Raw genomic sequence first — 15,926 nt, 5'->3', positions numbered from 1 at the left:
GAGGCACATACCAATGCTGAAGAGTTTTATGTGGTGTGTTGAACTCCAGGAACCACACCACTGTTGACCCAGTAGCACAGGAAATGTCAGCTCCAATTTACTCAAGGCTATAAAAATAATCCTAAAGTAGAGGCACTATCTGAGGAGCATTGTGGATTAATTCTTTAAAGTCCATATATGCATGAAGTGAAAGAATGAAACATATGATGAAAAGAAAGCTCTGTTCATAGAGTGAGGCTTAACAGTGACTAGGTGATGCTCTGGGTCTGCTTTCTGGCACAGGAAACATGCAGGGTTTGGGGGCAAAGAAGGATTCAACTGAGCATCAGGAAATTCTAGAAGAAAAAGTCACAACATCTGCCAGGAAGCTTTTTCTTATTGGACCTTCGAACAGGATAACAATCCCAAGTTTAACTCAAAGTCCTACAGAACTTGGTTTCAGAGGATGTAGAGGGAGATACCATAGTGGGCAGTATAGTCTCTATTGAAAATGTTTGATGGGATCTGAAAACAGCACACACACTCAAGACATAAATTAACTGCAAGCCATTGTCCACTCTACCAACAGCAGGGGTTTGGCTATAAATCATATGTACAGATTGTTACAGCAGCATCAGAATGTTCTACCAAATACTAACAATCACAGCTTTGTAATAAATGGATGAATCATCTAGATAATAATAGTCATTAAAATTGGTATTTTGCTTATAAATTTGAGTACAGAGTTGTAATTTATGTTGTTGTTCTATTTGGTTTCCTGCAAATAGTATCTAGGTTGTATATTTTTAAATAATTTTAGATGCAAATATAGAGAACTAATTTTTGAATATTACTTTGCAATGGAGGGATTTTTAAATTGGTGATTTACAATTTCTTTTCATACAGTTTTCAGACTGACTTATCTGCTCACTCATGGTATGAGCAGTCACTCACTCACTACCATGACCCAGCGATGACCCACTGAAGATAGTTTACTATTTTAGTTGAAATGTTTGTTTGAAACGTTTTATTGGTTTGATTTCTCACTGCTGATAAATGAATTTGGCATTCAGTCTTGTAGGTCAGTGTTGGGTCTGTGATTGGCTGCGAGTTCACCTCAAAACAACCCAGAACAACCAGGAATCACAAAATGGATGGATGGATGATTTTTACCCTTTTTATATGAATTTTACATGCAGGATAAATATTTCAAACACTGAACAATATTGAACATGATAGAAATCTTTTCTGTGTAAATTTGTGGGGACAATATGTAAATCAATGAAATTATGCAAAACAAATTACTTTCTCTCTATGCTCTATAAAATAAAACAGTATTGCTACCATAAATAAATAACAAAACCTGATTGGATAAGACAAATATCTGGTGCTTGGTGAAATGAGTGAAAAGTATCAGTCCAAAATTGTACAAAATTATTCTCCATCAACGGATAAATATTTGTATTCCATGTGTTTGATCCTTGCATATGGAAACCATCTGACCTCAAGTTGTCATAGCAATGATGATGGGAGGCATTTTAATGATAGAGGTCTGATAGAGGCCTATAATAGTGTAAGAGGGGGTGGGGACCAGACCATTAATTAAATGATGCCTCGATGAATTGTGATTTTGTGTGTGTTGAGTGGGAATGGGCTCCGATAAAGGTGAAGAAAGTTAGAGTAGATTTAGGTTCAGTGTTAACTTTTTGCCATTTAACAAAATGTGTTTAGATTATTGGGACTGAAACAACAAATAAGGACAGGGAAATGAGACTGGGATTTAAAGATTAGATACATAATCATTATACAGGCTGAATAATGGAGAAAAAAAGAAATGAGAATTCTAGTTGACATCAAAATGAGACATTTAAAGATTTGACCAAGTTATTTAAACTATCATTCTCACTGGCTCAGAGAACAATCCAGAAAACAATCATTTTTATAGCCAGTTTTTTCAACAAATGTTATTGTTATTTTTATTTACCATATTTTTATCATTTTTTTCATCTGCACTGTGCGCATGCTCTTTTTCCTAAACGATATAGGAATACAACATAAAACAAATATCCTTGACATAGGCTACGTCAAAAAACGAACTAAAATGACAGTGTGTAAAAAATGAGAGACCCAACCTACTAAATCGGCATAAATAGGCAGTTTCATGTTGTTGGAAATTTCATTAATTGCTACGTCATCATCTTCATAATTATCATAAATCATAGTCATAACAACAAGAACATTGACGTGAGAATTACAGTAAAAAGTGCACCATCATATTTAACTTAAAAACTATACAGCTGCCAAAGATGAAACTGTTAATGATAAAGTTCTAACAATATAGAAATGTTTCACGATACTTGTTCCACAAAAAAAGGAAGCTACCCTTTAATCTTCTTTCTTTTACCTTGTTCGTGAGGGCTGGGGGTGGGAGTTACATATTTGATAAGTTCGAATGATAAGTGCCATCCAATTAAGTCGATTTACAGCTTTATAGCTTTTTTTATTTTATTTTTTTTTTGCTTTATAGCTCTTTCCTGTGGTTTTGACAGTCATCAGACCTTCAGTCCTTCCAACTCGTCGCGCTTACAATACTGGAGCCTCATCTGACGAATCACGGAGAGCGCAGGTAGTTTATTGGCCTCGTTAAAGTTAAAATAGTCCACTGATCCAACTTCAACCATCACCTTTGTTGGCCATTTAGATTAACCACCCCCGATCCCTCAAAATTCTCTGCCTCTCTCTTTACATTTGTTTGTGTGTTTTCTCACAGCAGTCCTCACTGACGGAGCCCTGAGACCCCGCCGTACCCGACCCCGTGCCTGTTCCTCCATCCCCTTCTCCACTGCCTCCACCGCTACCACCACCGGCCTCTCGCAGTTCCTTCTCCCTCCTCTCCCGTTCCACCGCCTCCTGTTCACTCTTGCTACTGGGGAACTTGTCCTTGTTGTTCTCCTTTTTCCACTTCATCCTGCGATTCTGGAACCAGATCTTAACCTGCCGCTCTGTCAACGCTAATGCGTGCGACACCTCGATTCGGCGTTTCCTGGTTAGGTAGGGGTTGAACAGGAACTCTTTCTCCAGCTCCAGAGTCTGGTAGCGACTGTAGGTCTGCCGACCTCTTCTTCTGCCAGCAGCTACTGGGGAAAGGTGAGAGAGAAAGATGAAGGAAGACATGTAGAGAAGAATTAATAAAAAATAATAATAATAGGAAACCTGCATTCGTCTCACTTTTTAATTTGATATAGTAAACAGCATTTTTAAGGAATCGTCGTTTTCTTATATCGGCTATGACAGGTCTGTTATATGTGCTCAATAGAATATGTCTCCAACGTTCTAGGAGGAGAAAGAACATTTTGGACAAGTTTGTGATGGTTTTGTTGTGCAGCTTCACTTAGAGACAGTGGACTTTAGTCCAACTGAAAGTCTTAAAACATGTAAAGAAAGAAATAAATAAAAACACTTTTAATGCACTGAAGCAATCCGTCACACTTGTATAAATGACTGATTCCAACACATTCTCAATCCCGACAGCCTTATCTGTCAAAAGGGTTTAAAAACAGGTGCATGCGCTCACACACACATACACACAACACGCACTTGGGCATGGAGACAAAATGACATCCAAAATAAACGAAAATGAAAATTAGGGCATCTTTTAACAACCTACGTGTAATTAAAATTGCTGTAAGAATAAAAGATTAAATCAAAACTTTGTTTTTACATTTTCCAAAACCACTAGGAGCATAACTATCTGCTAAGAGACAATATATAACATTTATTTTCCTTCATCACCACAGACTAGAAGATATGACAAGTCATTTGTGAAGCTGACACTGAGATAATATATTTATGACACTATCTTACAGAAAAAAAACGATGGAATATTAAAAGAATGCACATATTTTACTAGAAAAGCTTTAAAGTAACAAAAAGTCTTTTTAACCGTCACTAGTTCATATTTTGACAAATACGGCGCATATAAAATGGCAACATTCAAATGTTTGAGGACAGTAAGGATTGCATTTATCTTTGCGAATCTTTAAAGTTTAATATCAGTGGAGTTCCATGGAGTATTTCTATGAACCTGTGCAGACAAAACGTAACAACGTAACAACGTTTCAAAACGGAACTCTGACTTTGAATCTAGAAACAGCGTTCTATAAATTAGACTCCATTTAGTCTAAGTGATCATATCAAGCTTGCAGTTAAATAGCAAAATAAGGTTTATAGTACACCCGCAATTAATCGACTCCTCCTTTGAATCTTAAGAATCTTAAATGTTTCGGAACGTTTCTACAGTGTCTCCATCTGGAATAACAGAACTGCTTTTCGCAGAAAAGCCACGAGTTTAAATAAAGATGCCTTTGTCAACGTGCGCGGACTTGTATGTGATGTAAATGTTGTGTTTTTGCTCTAACGGCGCTGCTCGGTTTCAATGGGTACAAAAGAAAAGGAAAAGCTTTTTACAACCACAAAATAAAGGGAATGGAAAACCATATGCGTTTCTAACACCGACAGGTATGAATGCTTCTTTGAGATGAGCAGTAATGGGAAAATGTATCCACATATCAAACATCAGGCTTCTCTTACAAATCGTTTCTTTTGTCACATTAAAATGCGTCGAAACTTTCTCTCAAAGTTTACAAACATTTAATCTGTGGTTAAATATTTTGATAATGAAAACGGCCTGATGAGTTAGAGCTAAAATGAATAACTCAACCAACTTTATTTACGAAGTTACGAACCTTGTACCACTTAAAAACAAACCCACACAAGCACGCGATAATATAAATATAATTTGGGGCCAAACGACTATCTCCCTAGTTGTAAGCCAAATAAAGCCCGGGCTTTGGGCGTGCTCGGACACATTTCCTTCCAATGGAGGCGGATGGAGGTGTAGAAGAGGCCCAATGCAATTTTATAACATCGATCGTGGAATGCGCACCGTTTGGCAAAGACAGAAATGCAGTGAATCTGTGGAGTTTCAATTCATCCTGCCATATGTTCCACACAAGTGAATTGTTACTGATTGTTATGTGACAAACGTTATACCCCCCGACACCATGCCAGAAATAAAACTGTTGTTCTGTAGAATATTGATGTGACTTTTTATTATCATGAAAATCAGAAACTCTGTAAGACGGCACACATTTAATACCTACGATCCCTACAATCATTAGATTAATATTAATATTTCGTAATTATGGCTCAGACATGGAGGAAGACGTCACAACCAGAGAAGCAAAGAAAGACAATTTGCATCAGAGCAAAAATATATCATTTATGAGACTTAGAGGTAAAGAAGCACCACCCACTATGACGGGAGGCCAAAATAGAAAGTCCAAATGCAAAATAAATGAGTGAGAATCCAGGACAAGCAGAAAATGTAACTTTTGATCCTCACAGATGATGAAGACAAGAAAGCAAGTAGAAAAACTAGAAAGACTTTTCGCGCCTGGAGGACACGCTTCAAACCCCAGCCAAGGCACGAATAACAAAGTACCGGACAATCTTACACTCTCACACATACACACACAAACACACACACATGCGGCGAAGCCTAAGAAATATGGGTTCAAACAAAACAGACTCCTGTAGATGAAACTATTCAATGCTTCCTTTTCTCATTCCCCTTTTGGCGGTCACCCCAAAACCCCCAAAACAAAGATATATATATATATATATATATATATATATATATATATATATATAATCTGGTGTCCATCGCACCGTCGCTAAGTCAGGGTAACGCGGGGATTGTAGAGCGGCACTGCCGCTCTACAATCTTGTGTATCTATTCTCTTATTTTCTATCTGATTTAGAGCTTATGTCTAGTCTTAGTGTTTGTGTAGCCAAAGTGAATTGCACGTGAAAATTTTTACCTTTTCTTTTGACACAGATGTATTTATATGCTGTCTAACTCCATTTGCCCTGGAATATTAAATCCCAGCTTCAGGAAATAAACTCTTCTGCTTATTTATTTGATTAAAGTAAAAAGAAAGCCATAAATATGAAGACATGGCCATTGTAGCGGAACTGCCGTTTTCTCACCTTGTGGCCTCATCCAGGGAAACAGTTGTGTCGGCGAAGGGCTCTGCTCGGTTCCCTCCGCGTCCTCGTTGCCCAGTCCGGTCGCGCCCCCGAGCTTACAGTCGCTGTACTGGACCAAGTCGGCGTCTTGGGTTCCAAAAATCGTCTGTCGTTGCAGTGCGTCATATCCATAAAAGTTCCCCGGCTCGCCGTGACATGTGACCGCGCACGGACTCTGCTGGTAGGGGTTGCTTGGGAGCGAGGAGGCGCTGTGGTGGTAGAAGTCCTGGATCTGCGGAGTATGCTGGAAGGTAGCGCCGGATCCCGGTCCATAGACCACCGTGGGCCGGCTGCCGGCCAGGTCCTGTGCGAAACCACACTCATAGTAGTTTGGCCGTAACGAATCTCCACTTTTATATTTCGAGAAGAGCGAGTTTACAAAATATGAACTCATCTTTCGTGTAATGGATATTCTTAAACGTGCGTTTGGCTCAGCACAGTCAAAGTGTACTATCTGGTGTGTGTTTTTCTTTCTCTTTTTATTGTTTCCCCCTGCTTCTGTGCGGTGCTGAGAGGCAGTAACACGCCGACAACACACTCATACACACACATACACACACAGACCAAGATGGGGGGAAGAGAATCGGGTCCGCCGCCGGGGCTGTTCAGCTTTCCCTCACAGCCACAACACACAATCTGGTTGCAGTGTGAGCAACGGCGACAAGAAGCAACCAGAGCAGGGATAGCGAGGAAAAAGGCAAAGCAACTGCAACAACAGTACAACAATCAGCACGGTTCCATTGGATATCCGGCGGAGAAAGAGAAAAAGAAGAACAAAGACAAGAAGAAGCAGCAGAGAAGAAAGACTCCTGCGCATCACAATCACAATTCCAGTGGAAACGCTGGAACCGGGAGCCTGTCGCGCTCTCACCCAGCTTTCCGTGATTTACTCCTTTGCAAATGACTTGTTTCATATTTTTTCTCTCTCTCTCTGTTTCTCTCTCTCTCTCTCTCTCTAGCTCCCTCTTCTGCACGTTCTTTCCTCAGCCATGGCATCCGTCTGTGTGCGTGTGTGTGTGGACGTGTGTGTGTGTCATTTCTAATTTGCGTCTATTAACAATTCTCCATCTTTTAGGCAAATGTAGAGAAGCCCCAAACTTGACATTGAACCCTTTTACTCTTCTGTCCTTCGCCGAATCAGCGCCTTTTTGAATCATTAGATTGGAGGAACTTGACTCTTAATGAAGACGATTAGTCAGAAGAAGAACTGCCGGCGTCGAGCAGGGAGCGAACGGTAAAATAAAGGAGAATTCTCCCCCTCTGCCTATCATCAAGTGTACACTTCACACCAACTAACCCAGAGAAGAATAGTTTTGAGTGTGAATGGGTGGATAGAGGTGGAGGTTTATGTACTGGTCACATACAGTCGCTCTTTCTTCTGTATCTCGCTGAATGTGAAACGGGAGCGCGATGTTACTGGGAGGCCGAACATGTCGGAACGGCCTACCGACAGAGGGGAGCTGAGCCAGAGCAGAGAGGGAAAGAGTCGCGCTTCCTAATTGGTTGCAGCTTTTACAAGATCTTGCCTATAAATGTAATGGACGTTTTAGAGTCAGCTGTGGGAGCTTTCTTTGCTTTCCTTTTTCATGACCGCTGCTACTGGTGAGAAAATAAACGAGCTTCGAAGCGTCTCTCTGAAGATCGGAGAAACTACTTTTAGAAATATGATCTCCATAAACATGTGAGAAGGGCCGGGGAGGATAATAGTCTTGGACAAAGTGGCTGTAAACGCTTTAACAAACTATAAAATAGTGTAAAGCGGGGTGACACTGTGTTTACCTCGCTCCAATAGAGAAACTAAATTGGGAGGGAAGGGGATTAAGACGCGCCCTTTAGACACCCGGAGCCTGTAAACGCCTTGTGGCGTTTTCTTCTCGCACCAGCTCATCCACCTCCACCTCCACCCCCAGCTCTAAATATGATTAGAGCTACAAATAGAGACGGAATATCTTATGAAAATGTAAATGTAAAACAAAACAAAAAAACTGCCCTCTTTCTCCTGAACCCCTCCGCACACACCCACACACACACACACACACACACACACACACACACACACACACACACACACACACACACACACACACACACACACAGCCAAGCCCACAAAGTGAAATAACTTTATTATTAATAAAGATATTTTTAATACTCTTTTATGACGTCATAAACAATGTTTCTGTATCGCGGCTGTGTTTTTTTTTCACTCTTTGAATATGAATTTCGCTCCAAGATGCGATTTTATCTCCAACCTGTTTTTTGTTTTGTTTTGTTGTTTTGCTCGTTTCATCAAAAGCAAATGTCATTACACCATGTTTCAATTATTTACTTCTTACAACACTTAGACTCGAGAACGCAAATGATCCCAGCACCTGCGTGAAATACAGACTTTGTTGCATTTCATCAGCTGAAGTAATTTTCGCAGTAAGTTTTCAATTTATTGCCGAGAATATGATCTTATTGGAACTCCTCCGCGCCGTGTTTTACTAGTGCAATAAAGGGCTGGCTTGAAAGATCTGTTGTCTGTATAATGAGATGGGGGCTTGATGCACAACATAGTTACTTTACCTCATACAGAGATTACCTGACTGTTGTACTTACCAATTTCCCTTATCTTCGTAAGACCATTAACACAGAATATCCGGGTTTTTTTCCCCGATACCCAACAAACAGCTACACTTTAGAAAGTCAGTCAATTTACGCGTCTGCATTTGAATCAACAAAGCGACATTTCGCTATTCACGTTGCTAATCTCTCCACTGGGTGAAGCCTAAACAAAAATCTCGATGCATTTGACTGAATATAAAAAAGCTTCTTCAAATTGTTTTTTTTTTTTTTTTTAATTACAAACTAGTCCACAGGCTCACGACCAAATCAGGAATATAGTAGGGATATGCAAAGGTGCATTAAGTCTTTGTAGGTTTATTTTCTAACTGAAAGGTCCATATAGTCTGAAGTTCCTGGTTACATGTGGATTATTATCCGAGGCCCCAATTTTTTAAAACTCTCCACAGGTGAAACGACATGGGACTGCTTCCGGTTGCTGAGAAGCAAAAATTATAATATAAACGCTGACGAGCTCACAACGTCTGCTGGAGTAACATTAAATAAACTTTATCGCAATGAAAACAAACTCAGGTTGAGTTCTTCCCGTTTGTAAGAGAGATCCTACAAGCATAACTCAGGGAGGAAGTTAACGTTGAAATCAAGAAGTACTTTATCGGTGGAGCAAGATCCCCACCAAGCGGCCGAATGTAGCAATGACATAAAGAGGATAAACCACCATGTGGCTCAGTGCTGCTCCTACGTCCTAATACTGGTTTCACATCAACTGGTTTCTACCCGGGACAGACTCAGGCAACCGGACAGTATAAAAATAAAAATGCTAAATTAAAGTAAGAAAGAAAAGATGTGATAGGCCTACATTTAATTCTATGACCAACAGAAGACGTTGTGAAATTTAATTGTTTAATGCCATGTCATCAGAAGCCCTACATTTGCTGCTGGTCATCTAAAAAGCAGAGGATAGAAAAACATAACGACGGCAGATTTGTCTTTTAACAATATAAGATTTACAAATGTAAATAAATGACAAAAATAAGGTAGATGAAATAGTAAAAACAGATCTCACATCACCCCAAAAGACTAAATTATAAATCTTTATAAAATATATGTGTAAAACAGGAATCAGCCTCTCAGAATGTCAGTTATATCAGAAAAACAATACTAGATGTGTGTGTTTGGGGCCGGTGTGTGTGGGGGGGGAGGAGGGGGGGGGAAGAAATTTTAAATTAAAGGCAGTAATTCTGAAGAGAATACAGCACGTACCTTTGCTTTAACTCCAATGGAAACACCCAGCTACACAATCTCTACAACGACAAATACAAGAACACACTCACTCACACGCACACATGCATTATAAACACAGCATATTAGGTAAGATGGTGCACTGACAGCCGGATTCTCTATTTATTTTTGTCAGTAAATTCAGTGAATGAGAGCAGCCCGGTCAGACTGTCCATTAAAAGCCGGATAAGAAGCTCCGGACCAGGCCCGGCCTGAACGAGCAGCGCTTCCTTTGGCTGCAGAAATCATGTGTTTGGATGTGGAAGTTAATGGCGCCTGCTGTTAGCATGCAAGAGAGGGAGACAAAAGGCGGTCGAGAGAGGAGAAAACACACACACACACACACACACACACACACACACACACACACACACACACACACACACACACACATGTTTGCGCAGCTATCTTTGCGGGGACTTTCCATTGACTTCCATTCCTTTCTACAGCCTAAACATTACTCTTACCCTAACCCTAACCCTAACCAAAACTCAATTCACACCTTAGTCCTAAATCTGACCCCTGATCCAAAAACAGCGTTTCCCCTTGTGGGGACCAGGCTTCGGTCCCAACAAGGAGCAGTGGGTCCCCACAACGTAGTATATGTCAGGAAAATGGTCCCCACAAGGTATTAGAAACAAACGCGCGCACACACACACGCAGAGAGCACCTCGCACCCTGGTGGACAACTAAAACCACCAAAAGAGGAGGAAGTGAAGGAAGGATGCTTCTCCTGCTCTCCCGCTGCTGCAGCAGGGCTCATTTTTTCCTCTCTCATCACACATAAATTTGTGGCTTACTTCCCTGAATGTCCAGGGTTTTCCATTCCGGCAGCATTATGTTTATTCTTCTCATTTTGTCACTGACTCTGTCCTGTGCCGCTCTGTCAACCGGTGGGAGCTTGAGAGAACAAGGGGCTTCAGAAACTTTTCTGTTTCTTTTATCTACGGAGGTTTTCTCGTCTCGCTCCTTTATTCCTCACGGCGTGTTTGTTTTACAGCCGTTTAGTTCTTAACCTTCAGAAATTTATACGCTATAAACTTTTATTGCCGTCATATTCTTTTATTGCGCCTCTCTGCGAGCGGAATCCCCTCTCTCCCTCTCTCCCCTTGCCTTCTTTTCCTTCTTCCTCTTTGCTGTTTTTTACGACACCCGGCAGTGCCTTCTACTCCAAAGCATCCGCACCGGGATTCTGCTTCCCTCTGCACAACATAGCCTCCGTGTTTTTTAACCGTGGGCCGAGGGACGCGTGGCAGAGGCAGCACTTCCTGCGTCTGTCACTCTGCTTCTCATTGTGGAATAGTGAAAGGAAGTGTGCACGACAGCTGACGCGTAAAGAAGCAGAGGAGGTGAAGGAGAAGGGAAACCTGCCAAGCCTTAAGTGTCCCGAAGGGGAAAATCCTATCAATTTTTTAATCATATCCAACTGAAATATAAGAAATGAAACAAATATCGCCGTCCTAATTAAGGCGCCGGCTTTTATTTGCAGGAATATTTTACTTTGACGCCTATAGATCAGTCTGGATTTCCACTGCAGCAGATCGTAAATGGTATTTTTTATTTTTTGCTAACACAGCATTATTTATTTATGTTCTTATTATTCATATTTTCAGCAATTGACCATCAAGAGATCTATTAAAACCAACGACTCCAAGTTTAAAAATATAAACAATTGGAAATATAGAGCAAAACATAATTTGGTCTCGCATTTGGCTCCATGTTAGTGTGAGATTTTCAAATATGGTTCACAACTACCGTGATTAATTCACGAAATATGTTTTGTGTTATGAGGCAAGCTGCGAAGTTACCTGCTGCATTGGGTAAACATTCATCCCCAAATGTAAATGCAACGTTATATTATTATTATTATTATTATTATTATTATTATTATTATTATTATTATTATTATTGTGACAGCTGTCATATTAAAGCTACGCTTCTAATAATTTGACCCAACAAATATGTGCTTCGGTTATTCCCTTCAGTCTGATTAATCGGACTCTTCCGACCCGGTCAGAAGCAGCAGTAACTTGTACACAAGCTGGAATCATATCTGCTTCGCATGCCTTTAACAGGATTCCTCTGCGCGGGTTGAACATGTGCGGCGCAGCCACTGCAGTTGGAGCCGGGCACACTTGATTAAGTATGTACAAAAACGAAAAAAACATGGACAACCTTTGCTTTCAACTCAGTTGATGCATATAGAGAACTCCTTCAGATCCACGGGGAAGAGGCACATATCGTGGCTGTGGATCTAAACGTTACAATGGAAATTCATTTGCAGACAGAATAAATATAAGGACGTGGAACTGAGAAACATCTCGTTGCTGTGTCTGGCACGAAATTATAGAGAATATCTTTACACATTTACTTAAACCCCATTGTCAGTTGAAACCCCATTGCTGATTTAACTTACTCTAAATCACAGGAGAGAAAGTTTCCCCTTGGTTAATGACGACATGTTACATTGATTTAAAAGAACGGGACTGGAGGCAGAGATCCGCAGATGGTGTTCATGTGAGGAGTGTTTGGTGACGAATACGACTGTAACATCACTACATCAACAGCAAACTAACATCAGATTAATGAGTTGGATCATTGACATTTCCTTCAAAGTCACGTTTGAAATCAGGTGTATTTTTTTTAGGAAAACAAGCTTGAATTCGTTTACATGGTGTGAAGTATTTAATTTGATGAAGTTTAATTCAAGGCATTTCAGTGAACACCATGTTGTTTTCCTTGGTTAAAGTCCATCACTGATTTGAAACTTAGGACAGATCATAATTATAAGGTGTCGAGAGATTTTCATAAAACATCAAGAATATCTGAAGAAAAAAAAAACCCAACTTGTTCTGCATGTGGCAGCCGCTGATTTCTGTCTCACAGGCTGATTGTGAAACAGATTCAATTTCTTCCTGAAAGTCATTCTGAAAACAAAGGCGTGATCTCATTAATGAAAGCATGAAACACAAAGAGTTACACTTTACTAAAACCCATTACATACTCAACACGGAGTGCTGACTAACTCTCTACCAGGACAGATAATTGAACTGCTTTTCATATTGTACTTGATAGAAGATTTTGTAATTGTTATTAAATACATAACACCTTATTATCATCTTTAAATCAATAGAGCTATTCTTGATCCTTTTGAATTACCCATGCACCATTTTACAACATTACATTGACACATTATTCAGGGTTCATTTCACCATATTTAGAAAATAACAATAAATGCATATTTCTTAGAATGTCTCCATATGCTACCATTACTCTGTTTTTCTTTCTTTTATTTCTAAATAGTGATATCAAATATACAAAGAAAAATATTATACAGATGAACAATTTCTTACATTAAACAAGAACATTAGTTTTTATTATTATTATTGGACCACAAAAATCAAATACCCTTTATCTTAAATAGGGTATTCCATTGAAAACATTTTATGCATTGGTAAATTATAGGAAGAAAATTCAGTTTGAGAATTTAATTCAGTCAAATTCAATACTTTCCATTTCAACACAGGAATACTATGACCATTCCTTTGGCAATTGGAACATTCTTAGGAAGAAAACTTTTTTCTGGCTTTGAAATCGGGTGCATTTGGGTGACTCTAGACTTGAGCATCAATTTCTTTGGACAGAAAATCTCCAGCAGAACTAAACTCATTGAAGGGGATTAGAGAACATATGAGACAGACTCATAAAAGTACCAGGCTAGGGCTGCATTCAGTCAGACTACTTTTTGTGACTGTGCAGATTATTTAATAATACTTAGCTTCACTTGTCCAGATAGATAGATAGATAGATAGATAGATAGATAGATAGATAGATAGATAGATAGATAGATAGATAGATAGATAGATAGATAGATAGATAGATAGATAGATAGATTTGTTTCTTTGTTACATCAGAATAAAAGAACCTGAGCAGGAATAAAAGCAGTTTTCCAATCAGCCATCCAAACCAACCTGGCGCTTTGTGTTTAATTAGTTGCCCAGTAACTGATTGTGCCAACCTTTTCATCCTCCTATCAAGGATTTTTGTTAACTGACGATGTGTCTTTTACATCAATGGTGAGGAATCTAGGTTCAATCTTCTTGGCAGAAACTGCTTCTGTTATGTCATGGCATCTCAATCAGATTTAAATCTGGACTTTGACTAAGCCACTCCATAACCCCCTCCATAATCTGAACCCCCCCCCTCCCCCTCAGGAATTCAGATGTAAAATTTTTAGTATAAATCTGCTCACAACCAAAGTGGGGTTGGGCTTAAATTCTTGAACAGTATATTGTCATTCAGGGTTTTATGCCAGAGCCTAGAATTTCTGGTTCTATCAATTGCATTCAGTTGTGTCAGGTTGCCAAATCTGGAAGTAACAAAGCAAGTTCAATCCATCAGATTGCCATTACCAGGTTTAGCTTTTAGTATAATATTTATTGTGTCAGATGCTCTGTTAATTTTATGCCATATAGAATTAACACTTTTTAAAAATGGCAAATTTTCTCTGGTCAGTAACCAGAATATTTTCCCAAAATTCTCATTAAAAAAATTCTGGTTAGTGTTAAACCGGCTTGTGTTCTTTCTGATCTAGTTCTAATTATCAAACCATGAAGTCTGATCTCTACTGCTGCAAGTGACATACTTTAGATGTATGTGAGCATTTTTTTTGTCTTTTTAGTGATAGGGAACTCTTGAAATAACTTTGCTGGGTTTAGCAAGAAAAGTTTCCTTTTTTTTCCAGATAATGGCTCTGCCGCTGGTCCCAAAAGATTTGGAAAGGTTTTTATCAAGATGTCGATTATTTCTTTTCTCATCTGTTCTAAAATCTGTTTGCACTAAACTAACCTGTACCATCTTGACATATTTTAGCATACATTATGTTTTCAGATAGGTCCTCCTTAATTTATCCTTTCATTGTAAAAAAAAGATTAGTGACAGTTAATTCGTAATTTAACATTGGGCAATTATATCTCATTGTCTCATATGTTACATTGGTCCACGTTAGTTACAAAAGGTTTATTATTTGTTTCCTTTTTTAGACTGAATTTGGTTTGAAAAGGACATTTTGAGGACAAATGCAAACATAGATCTATAAACTATGTGAACTTTCTTTGACCTATAATGAAAGGGAAGTAAGAAGGAGACTTGGATGAGCCAGCATGTGTTTAAAATATGTGTCTCTTTAGTTGTACACTGAAGCCTAAATGAAGAGGGTGTCTGTTGGCTGCAACTCCAAAAGACCATCATAAACCAATAAACACCCCCTCACACACAGAGAGAGTTGGGGGAGAAGGCATGCAGCTTTTGTCTCTCCATGGGAGAGCAGGCCTTGGATGGAGGCTGGAGGAAGGTTTACAGCTGGGGAACAGGGCTTGTAAATTTCATGAATCTCTAACCCAGCTAGCTACTTTAGAGTGCTATATCATATTTCATATTGTAGACTGCAGTCATGGAACTTGTAATCTAAAGTAAAGTTGATCAAACATAGGTGTTTGCCCGTGATAATTCTGTATGTTAAAATAATTACAGATATTTCAGAAAAATGCTGAGAAAACTGCATCCAAATATTTAACCAATCTAAAAACAGCTTATTGTATTGATGCTGCAAATTATCAGCAACACAGAAAGAAGCGTTCAGATATGCTGGTGACGTTTTGAGAAAACACTGGCCTACATATATTTATACATATGACCAAACCCAACTTACCAAGAGCAGAGTAGAATTACTGACAAAGCAGATCGATTCATAAGACCAGACAGAACACATAAATAAGGTGCTGAAGTTTAACGTTTTGTCAAACAGGGCTGCATCCTGAGCCCTTTGCTGTTCACTCTGATGACACACGACTGCGTCCCCAGGTTCGCCACCAACCACATCGTGAAGTTCGCGGACGACACAACGGTGGTGGGCCTCATCAGAGACGACAACGACCTAGAGAGGAGGTGGAGCAGTTGGTGGACTGGTGCAGAGACAACAGCCTGATCCTGAACGTTGACAAGGCGAAGGAGAT

At 39.5% G+C, this 15,926-nt stretch overlaps 1 protein-coding gene across 2 annotated transcripts; it reads right to left on the bottom strand.

Moving 5' to 3' along the window:
• Window positions 1–2,474: 2,474 nt before the first annotated feature.
• LOC114148112 (homeobox protein Hox-B8a) lies at window positions 2,475–8,078 on the bottom strand. 2 transcript variants are annotated; one of them, XM_028023065.1, is made up of 2 exons: window positions 6,031–8,078; window positions 2,475–3,116 (listed from the first exon to the last, which is right to left on the bottom strand). In XM_028023065.1, exons 1-2 carry the CDS (start codon window positions 6,461–6,463, stop codon window positions 2,722–2,724), a joined length of 828 nt encoding a protein of 275 aa, XP_027878866.1. In that variant the 5' UTR covers window positions 6,464–8,078; the 3' UTR covers window positions 2,475–2,721. The 2 variants fall into 2 exon arrangements, with proteins under 2 accessions (XP_027878866.1, XP_027878867.1); XM_028023066.1 differs by having other exon boundaries at window positions 2,475–3,113; window positions 6,031–8,076.
• Window positions 8,079–15,926: the final 7,848 nt, after the last annotated feature.

The sequence above is a fragment of the Xiphophorus couchianus genome, chromosome 7 (genome assembly GCF_001444195.1).
Source record: "Xiphophorus couchianus chromosome 7, X_couchianus-1.0, whole genome shotgun sequence".
Lineage (NCBI taxonomy): Eukaryota > Metazoa > Chordata > Actinopteri > Cyprinodontiformes > Poeciliidae > Xiphophorus > Xiphophorus couchianus.
The sequence above is the reverse complement of the archived record's forward strand: the minus strand, read 5'-3'. Positions and strand labels throughout refer to the sequence as shown.